The following is a 10,243-nucleotide window of genomic DNA, read 5'->3' as shown; positions in this document are numbered from 1 at the left end:
GGATTGTAAGTCCTCCCACTTCGTTTTTCTTTTCTAGAGTGTCTTTAGCAATTCGAGGCACCTTCACTTTCCAAATAAATTTGATAACTAGCTTTTCCAAGTCTGCAAAGTAGGTTGTTGGAATTTTGATTGGGATTGCATTGAATCTGTAGATGAGTTTGGGTAGAATTGACATCTTAATGATATTTAGCCTTCCTATCCATGAACATGGAATATTTTTCCATCTTTTAAGGTCCCCTTCTATTTGCTTTAGTAGAGTTATGTAGTTTTCTTTTTATAGGTCTTTTACATCCTTGGTTAAGTTTATTCCTAGGTACTTGATTTTTTTAGTTGCTATTGAAAATGTTATCTTTTTCTTGAGTGTCTCTTCAGTTTGTTCATTTCTAGCATATAGAAACATTACTGACTTATTTGCATTAATCTTGTATCCTGCTACTTTGCTAAATTTGTTTATTAGCTCTAGTAGATGTATCATCAATTTCTCAGGGTTTTCCAGATATAAGCTCATATCATCTGCAAACAATGACAGTTTTACTTCTTCTTTTCCAATTTGGATGCCTTTTATTTCTTTGTCTTGCCAAATTGCCCTGGCTAGCATTTCCAGCACAATGTTGAATAACAGTGGTGACAGTGGGCATCCTTGTCTTGTTCCTGATCTTAGAGGGAAGGCTTTCAGTCTCTCACCATTGAGTACTATGCTGGCTGTGGGTTTCTCATATATGCTCTTTATCATATTGAGGAAGTTTCCTTCAATTCCTACCTTTTGAAGTGTTTTTATCAAAAACGGATGTTGGATTTTGTCAAATGCTTTTTCAGCATCTATTGAGATGATCATTTGATTTTTCCTTTTGAATTTTTAATGTGTTGTAATACATTGATTGATTTTCTTATGTTGAACCATCCTTGCATGCCTGGAATGAACCCCACTTGGTCATGGTGTTTGATTTTTTTAATGTGTCTTTGGATTCAATTTGCAAGTATTTTGTTGAGGATTTTTGCATCTATATTCATTAGGGAGATTGGCCGGTAGTTTTCCTTTTTTGTAGCATCTTTGCCTGGTTTTGGTATTAGATTGATGTTAGCTTCTTAAAATGAGTTAGGTACTGTTCCATTTTGTTCAATGTTTTGAAAGAGTTTGAGTAAGATTGGTGTCAGTTCTTTCTGGAAAGTTTGGTAGAATTCCCCTGTGAAGCCATCTGGCCCTGGGCATTTCTTTGTGGGAAGATTTTTGATGACTGATTGGATCTCTTTGCTTGTGATGGGTTGATTGAGGTCTTCTATTTCTTCTCTGGTCAGTTTAGGTTGTTCATATGTTTCCAGGAAATTGTCCATTTCCTCTACATTATCCAGTTTGTTGCCATACAGTTGTTCATAGTATCATTGTATAATTTTTTAAATTTCCTCAGGATCTGCAGTTATGTCACCTTTTTCATTCATTATTTTGTTTATATGGGTCTTCTCTCTTTTTGATTTTGTCAGTCTAGCTAGGGGCTTGTCAATGTTGTTGATCTTCTCAAAGAACCAACTTTTGGTGATATTTATCCTCTCTATTTTCTTTTGTTCTCTATGTCATTTATTTCTGCCTTAATCCTTGTTATTTATTTTCTTCTACTTGGTTTAGTATTGGTTTGCTGTTCATTTTCTAGCTTCTTCAGATGATCCATTAGTTCTTTGATTTTGGCACTTTCTTCCTTTTTAATATATGCATTTAGTGCTACAAATTTCCCCCTCAGTACTGCTTTTGCTGCATCCCATAGGTTTTGGTATGTTGTGTTCCCATTTTCTTTTGTCTCTATATATTCAGCAATTTCTCTTGCTATTTCTTCTTTAACCCACTAATTGTTTAGTAGTGTGTTGTTTAACCTCCAGGTATTTGTGAATTTTCTAAGTCTCTGATGGTTATTGACTTCTAATTGTATTCCATTGTGGTCAGAGAATGTGCTTTGAATAAATTCAATCTTTTTAAATTTATTGAGGCTTGTTTTATGTCCCAGAATATGATCTATTCTGGAGAGAGTTCCGTGAGCACTAAGAAAGTATGTGTATCCTGGTGATTTGGGATGTAATGTTCTGTATATGTCTGTTAAATCTAATTCATTTATCAGATTGTTTAGATTTTCAGTTTCCTTATTGGTCTTCTGTCTGGTTGATCCATCTATAGGAGAGAGTGATGTGTTGAAGTCTCCCACAATTATTGTGGAAACATCAATTGCTTCCTTTAGTTTTGCCAGTGTTTCTCTCATGTATTTTGTGGCACCTTGATTGGGTGCATACACATTTACGATTGTTATTTCTTCTTGCTGAATTGCCCCTTTTATTAGTATATAGTGGCCTTCTTTGTCTCTCAAAACATCCCTGCATTTCAAGTGTATTTTATCTGAGATTAATATTGCTACACTTGCTTTCTTTCGGCTGTAGCTTGCATGAAATATTTTTTTCCATCCTTTCACTTTCAGTTTCTTTGTGTCCCTGTGTCTAAGATGAGTCTCTTGTATGCAACATATTGATGGTTCATTTTTTTTTTATCCATTCTGCGAATCTATATCATTTAATTGGGGAGTTTAATCCATTTATGTTCAATGTTATAACCATGAAGGCGTTTCTTGAATCAGCCATCTTATCCTTTGCTTTATGTTTGTCATATATATTTTTCCCCTCTGTCTATTAATATCCTTTATTGTACCCATACAGAATCTCTTTAGTACTGAACCTTTCTCCAAGTCTCTCTGTCCTTTCTTTGTTTCTCTGTCTGTAGGGCTCCCTTTAGTATCTCCACTAGGGCAGGTCTCTTGTTAGCAAATTCTCTCAGCATTTGTTTGTCTGTGAAAAATTTAATCTCTCCCTCAAATTTGAAGGAGAGCTTTGCTGGATAAAGTATTCTTGGTTGGAAATTTTTCTCACTCACAATTTTAAATATCTCATGCCACTGCCTTCTTGCCTCCATGGTGGCTGCTGAGTAGTCACTACTTAGTCTTATGCTGTTTCCTTTGTATGTGGTGAATTGCTTTTCTCTTGCTGCTTTCAGAACTTGCTGCTTCTCTTCTGTGTTTGACAGTGTGATCAGAATATGTCTTGGAGTGGGTTTATTTGGATTTATTCTATTTGGAGTTCGCTGGGCATTTATGATTTGTGTATTTATGTTGTTTAGAAGATTTGGGAAGTTTTCCCCAACACTTTCTTTGAATACTCTTCTGAGACCTTTACCCTTTCCTTCCCCTTCTGAAACACCAATGAGTCTTATATTCGGATGTTTTATATTATCTGTCATATCCCTGAGGTCCTTTTCGATTTTTTCAATTTTTTTCTACATTCTTTCTTTTATGCTTTCATTTTCCATTCTGTCATCTTCCAGGTCACTGATTCATTGTTCACCTTCCTCTAGTCTTGTACTATGTGTGTCCAGAATCTTTTTAGTTTGGTCAACAGTTTCTTTAATTTCCATAAGATCATCTATTTTTTTATTTAGTCTTGCAATGTCTTCTTTATGCTCTTCTAAGGTCTTCTTGATATCCTTTGTATCCCAGGCTATAGTCTCATTGTTCATCTTTAGTTCTTTGAGTAGCTGCTCTAGGTGCTGTGTCTCTTCTGATGTTTTGATTTGGGTGCTTGGGCTTGGGTTATCCATATCATCTAGTTTTTTCATATGCTTTATAATTTTCTGTTGTTTTTGGCCTCTTGGCATTTGCTGAACTTGATAGGGATCTTTTAGGATTCGTAGACCAATTGAAGTCCTTATCTCTAATTTATCAGATCTACAGCTTCGTGGAGTACACTTTCTCTAACTAACCAGCAGGTGGCATCCACGAGCCACCTGTTCTCCACAAGCCAGTTCTCCCCTGCTTTGCCTTTGTGGTGAGTGGGGGAGTCTTGTGGGGTCAAATTGGTGTACCCAGCTTGCGTGTGTAGTTGGTGTTTCCCACCCTGTATATGGGGCATGTTTCTGGATGGTCAGGGAGGGGTGTGGCTCTAACAATCAAATCTCCCTGGTGATCCTGGAGTTTTAAAGCTGCTGCAATAGTTTAATCCTTTAGTTCAGTCCTGCCACAGTTTGTCTCTGCCAATGACCCACAAGTCCTTGGTATTGGTGTATGGCTCCTGAGAGTTGTGAGTGGGTCCCTCTTCCAGGCCGTGCACCCCCTGGTCCTCTGTTGAGGGATGACTGTGCTATGTCACAGGTGAGTGCCATCCCCTCAGGGCAGTTCTGGGCTGCAGGGCTGTGTAGGGAGGCTCCCAGTCTGCTGAAATGATGGCTGAATGTGGCTTTGTTAATTCACACTGCTCCACCTTCCCAACTCTGGGACAATCAGCTGAGGTTGCAGGGAAGGCTAATGTCCACACCCAGTTTTGTGGTGTGTGCCTGTTATTTGAAGCACTTCCGTCACTCTGGGTTGTCTGGGGAAGCTCTGGGCTAAGGGGCTAGCAATGGGCAGGAGTGTTTCCTGTCCACCAGGATAGTGGCTGTGAGCGGACACCCCCCTTTTCTTGGGAAGTTGTGGTGTTTAGTGAATTTTCTCAGCCACTGGATTATTGCCTTTTGTCTCAGAGCTCTCTTAGTTCTGCTCTTGTCTTGACCTGCCCAAATTGCAAGTCTTTGAGGCTTTCTGTATTGGGCTTCTTAGAGTAATTGTTTTAGAAAAAGAAAAAAGGATTAAAAACAAAAAGGGCCCTTCTCACAGATCTAATGGGCTATTGAAATGCTAAGAGACAAAGCAATTAGGGCCATTAAGGAAAGGTCCACAGGACAGAGAGATCAGCTTTTTTTTGGAATTTGCATATGAGCTTCAGGGCCTAAGCTCTGCCCTTCCCCTTTCTATGTTCACCACAACTCCAAAAATTCTCCGCTTTTATTTTGGGGTTTTTCGTGCTGTTTTTTTCTATGCCTGTCTGCTCTCTGCTGGGCTGGCTGCTCTCAGATTCTCTGGTGTCTGGTTTCAGTCTATCTATGGCTGGAGTTTGGATCAGTAGAATGTGTTTCTGATAAGGGCTGCCACTGCAGTTCTCCCTTCTCCTTCCAGGAGCTGACAGCCCCTCCTCCCACGAGACTGAGCCTGGCAGGGAGGGGTGTGGGTCCCCTGGCCACAAAAACTTACATATTTTGCTGATCCCAGCAGTTCCACATTTTCATGAGTGTTGTATGAAGTATGCCAAGAGTCAGATTGCTCTATGGTGTCCATTCAACACAGTTCCTGGCTTTCTACCTACTTTCCTGGAGGAGTAACTAAAACATACAGCTCACCAGTCTGCCACCTTGCCCCACCCCCCTTAAGTAAGGTTTTAAGCTGAAATGTCATTATTTCCTTACCAGAAGGATTAAAGGAAATAGAAACCCACTGGCTTGATGGTTTATGGTGGACATTTGGTGATGGCAGCTCCAGCAGATTTCTCACAAGTTTGAGACTTAAAAAGTAAGCTGGAACTTGATAAACTGGGGTTCCAGTTTTGATCATTTGAAAAACATACTTTGTTATTCCCCACATCTTGAATGGCCTGACATACAGCTCTTGATTTGTTATAACCATGTCCTCTTTCTTTTTTCTTATGAACAATCTTCATCTGGGAATTCTTGTCCTTGGTCTTCTGTCCATTAAGCTGTTCTTGGATCTTATTTACATTTCTTGACAGGGGAACTGGAATGTTATATCTCTCTCCACCACATGCAAAACCTGCTAACAACCTTGTGCACCACCAAGAGAAAATGTGAATTTTCCCTAACAAATAAATAGTAAAGAACATTTTAGTAAGTTTTACAGAGGTTCATGTGGAAATGATACTAGAAGCTTATCATAATGAGGTGTAGTACACACCAATGACCCTGTTATTACATCCAGTGGATAGGTGTCTGCCAACAAGGGCACCCAAGCCAGTTTTACAGGAACATTATTTTGTGGTCACTGAGTAGCTTTAAAAATATGTTTTCCATATTCTAGTACTGCACCAGCTATTGACAGTGAGCTCATCTCAAATTATCCCAGTAGAGGTAGGCATTAAGTGGGTAATTTTACAGCATGAAAGTCTTATGAACATAGAGAAGATAGAGCCATGTGAACACATATAATAAACTTGTAGCATATGTAAAATTTTGTTGGCTTTTATCCTGCAAAAATATAATATTTTGGTATGAATTTGCTGAGTTTAGGACTGTTTTTTATACTATAGCTTAATTTTAAAAGTTCAGTTTAATTTTAAAGTTTTCCCTGTGCTTAAGTGCCAGTGTTATGTATGTTATAATTGGTATAGTTGTAGACTATTTTTTCAAAGCAAATCCTAGTGTAAGAAGTTTCCTATTGTAATTGAAAAGACTTGACCTGCTAAACACTTCTATTTTTAAGAGATATGAAATGCAGTACAGAACTGCTTTTTTTCCCTTAAGCCCAAAGATGAATATTAAAGCATCCATCTAACCTTAAAGATCAAAAAAGAGGAAAAGATTAAGATGTTTAAAGGCAAATGCTGAGGAAGATTCATTACTAGACCAGCCAAAGGGATTTCTTCAGACTGAAAGGAAAGGACCCCAGGCAGTGGTTCAAAGCAGCATAAAGAAATAAAGACCCCCTGTAAAGTGATTCTCAATCTTGGCTGGAGTTACGATCATCAGGAAGCTTTAAAGAACCCCAATGTCTGGGCAGCCGTGATCTGGCCAATACATCAGAATATCTGTGGAGGAGGCACAGGTGAGTTTAATGTAAATGATGTCCCAGGTGAGTTTAATGCACAGTCCAGTTTGCTACTCATTTGGCAGAGAGTATGGGAAAATCAGTTTGAGGAAATTGTCTTCACCTATCAGTAATCATGGTGGTGAAGAAAGGTCTAAGTGAAAGTATTGGCACCCAAAATCCAACTACAGATCATGTCAGAAAGAAAAACCCTCTAATGCTGAAGTTTTCTATACTTGTAACCCTCATAACTGGGAAGGAGGACCAAGTACAGGGGTGGTGAGCAGCAGCTTTCTTCCCTACTTCATTTCCCTATTCTTTTTGTTTATCTGTTAGTTGAGTATTTTTAGTAGAATGCCTTCTCTCTGTCTTTGAAAGTTTGTATAAAAGGTCTTAAAGGATTACTGAGGTTTCAAGTCAAGTTCCTTTTTGTAAAAAAGTCTAAATGGACTTGGAGGGGAGCTTCTGATAATGACCCCTTAAAACTTTGAACCACTCCTTTCCCTCTTGTGCAATCTCAGGTCTTTTCATCTGTAAGAAGGGGCTGATTTACTTCTTAGTCATTGGTGGTTCTCTGTTAAAGAAGGTTGCAAATACCTAGATCTAGAGACTCAAAGATAGTTTTGAGTGGATAAAATGATCCTAGAGCTATGTCTTTATTTCCCTTCCCTTGGGAAATTTAGACTATATGTGGAAACATAGGGAATTCCAAGGAAAACCAAATAGACCAGACACTACAAATACATGAAGCCATGAAGAGATCTTTAATTTTGGGCTCTAATTCACACCCTCCTCTTAGACTTTCTCTTGTTCACTGGTAGACAATGCCTCTTAGAATCATCCTTGTTCAGTTCCTGGGCTTTTGTCTTATGTGCTTACCTGCACCAATTGTCATCCTTACATTTTATACCTTCTCTAAAGTTAAAACCATTCACATCTGTTTTGAATGAGACAAGGCTCAATTGTTCAATTTCAAGTGTTCTCTAAGCTCATCATTTTTCTGCCTTAAGCATCTCAATTCACTTACTCTATTTTTCACTTTCTCTGCTTATTCTGCTTTGGAGAGAAATCAAAGCAATGGTGGTGTGGGTCACCACATTCCCAGTGAGTCTCCACAGCATGCCAATGTAGCAATTTCAACCAGTTAAACATGGAATAGTGGGAATTCCAATTGCATGACAAGAAGCAGGGGGAAACAGAAGGTCTTGTAATACCACTCAGAGATTTCAAGCCACTGTCTTTGCATCCTCCTCTAATTTTACCTAGGTTTTCACCAAGAATCTTTTTTTAATGGAGAAGTTGAATGTTTTTTTTTTTTTTTTTTGTTATTAAAGGGTGTCTTATTCTGCTGTATGGCTGTTGCTTCATTGTAGGAAAATAGCACCAGCAAATGTGCTCTACTGCAAAGTTAAGATAATACTGTTTCTCACCTGACACTGTACAACAAATGAAAACTTAAATCCACTCCCAGTTATTTCCAGTGAATATATCATTAAGTATTTCGACCCAAATGCAGGGACTGAAGTAAGCAAATTACAATGTTATGTAAGGCTTATGACAACAATCTTATCTGTGAATTACATAATTTTTACAAGTACTTTTACTTCTGATAATTTCATGGATTCCAAAAACAATAACCAGATCCTGGTCTAAATCACTGGGTGATATGAAAAGATGCAAATTGTGTTTATCTGCTATCATTAGAAAGTTAAGGGGTATTTTATTTCAATAGCATAGTTGAACAGGTAGTATCTGTTTTCCTATGGTATTGCTAAAAGTTGTTATTATAAATTTTTACCACCAGTAATTTAAAATATTGCTGGATTATACTGTTTCAGACTAGTTTATTTAGGGGTTCCATTTTCACTCTTCAATAGATTTTTTATATTTCTCATATGCTTCTTCACTCATTAGTTCATCAAATTCTGAAGGATTACTCTGTCATCTTGATCAACCAACCATCTTCATAACAAGATTTGTTGACTAGTCCTGGATTTTCTGCAAGAGCTTCATTAATTTCTGTTATTTCTCCTGGTAGAGGAGAATAAAGTTCACTAGCAGCTTTCACACTTTCCATAGCACCAAACTTCTCTTGTTTGTTCAATTTTTTCCCAACCTCATGAAGACTACAGTAAACAACATCTCCCAAAGTTTCCTGTGAAAAATTGCTGATTCCCACTGTTCCAATACCATTTTCTGTTGTTATCCATTCATGTTTGTCTGTGACTTTCTGTACTGAGAGTAGAGCAGGGCTGGTGCACAGCATCCAAACAGTGCCCATTCCCAGACTCCAAGGTTGTGGTGGGCAGGACATGGCAGGTGCTGAGGCTGTGCACAGGCTGCAGATGATGAACTGCATGCTCCGTATTGTGTGCAGTGCTATGTTCACAGGGGTGTGGAGGTCACCAAGAATCTTGAAGATGGTTTGCATCATCTCCAGAGTGAACCACAGAGCTAAGTGCTTCCAGGTCCAATCTACACTTGTATATTCATCTTTCTGTTTTACCACATTGTTATTATATAGAGAGTGTTTGGCTTTTAAAAAGAGTGTTTTTCATTGGGGAAACCATAATGCTAGCTGGTTACATTGCAATTAGGTGACCCATATTATGTTTCTATAACCAATTCCATGTATAGAACCAGATATTGGCTTTCTGTCCTATACTATTATGTGTTTCACTGTTTGTCCTTTTTTCCCAAGCCTAAGAATTTATAAAAGGTTTGTGGGCCATGATGTCTCTTTTTCTCTTAGCTTCCCATCAGTAACTTTTAAGAACACTTTCCTTACACTATACAAAAATTCCCTTCACCCCATCTCATTTCATTTTTGTCTCTACCTTGTCCATCCTACCCACCCCATCACCACTTGATGTTTCATCTGCTCATGGTGAAGGACACTGATAGAGACTGAGTGACTTTCCCAAGACTAGAACGTGAATGTGAGTTGGGCAAGCTCAGCCTAAGTGAGAACAGTGCACAGCAGCAAGTTTTATGCATGAAAATCTCACATTATCCAGAAAACTTAAGCAGTGGGGAGATCCTTGATAGTCAATGGGGTAACGTGTTGGCCATCTGAGTTGGTGACTAATCTTTTCCTGTTCTTAGCTCTGCTTCTAGAAATAGCATTCTATGCTCATCTCCAAGTCAGTGTATGTCATGTATGTTGTTAATCCACTGAAGTCTGGTTTTAACTTCACCATTTTCCAAAAATTGCTCTTAATATTTTATCTGCTTAATAGAAAGGATATTGATTGGTCCTCTGCTGGCTGGCCTCCATAACATGATTGAGAGTTTCTTCCTTTAAATATTGCTGTATACAAATAAAATGCCTGCTAGTTAAATGCAGAAAGTAAAGAGTTGTATTCTGGATTTCCACTACAGTGAGAGATAATTGCACCATTGTCTGCTTGAAATAAATATACTCTTTTCATGTAAATTCTTTTCCTTGCTCCACTTATTACCAGTTGCATGTATAAATGAGTATTTTGCAGTTATCACCAGCCTTAAAAACCTATATGTCTATCTTTGTGCCAGTACCATGCTGTTTTGGCAACTGTGGCTTTATAATAAGCTTCAAAGTCAGGGAGTGT

At 38.3% G+C, this 10,243-nt stretch overlaps 1 protein-coding gene and 1 pseudogene across 1 annotated transcript; both read right to left on the bottom strand.

The window, feature by feature from the left end:
- Positions 1 to 4,416: 4,416 nt before the first annotated feature.
- On the bottom strand, positions 4,417 to 7,548 carry LOC119511418 (annotated as a pseudogene).
- Positions 7,549 to 8,586: 1,038 nt separating this feature from the next.
- On the bottom strand, positions 8,587 to 9,012 carry LOC119511902 (glycine cleavage system H protein, mitochondrial-like). The gene has a single exon (XM_037806408.1). It carries the CDS (start codon positions 9,010 to 9,012, stop codon positions 8,587 to 8,589), a length of 426 nt encoding a protein of 141 aa, XP_037662336.1.
- Positions 9,013 to 10,243: the final 1,231 nt, after the last annotated feature.

Source organism: Choloepus didactylus, chromosome 16 (genome assembly GCF_015220235.1).
Source record: "Choloepus didactylus isolate mChoDid1 chromosome 16, mChoDid1.pri, whole genome shotgun sequence".
In the NCBI taxonomy this organism is placed as follows: Eukaryota; Metazoa; Chordata; class Mammalia; order Pilosa; family Megalonychidae; genus Choloepus; species Choloepus didactylus.
This window is presented reverse-complemented; position numbering and strand designations above follow the sequence as displayed.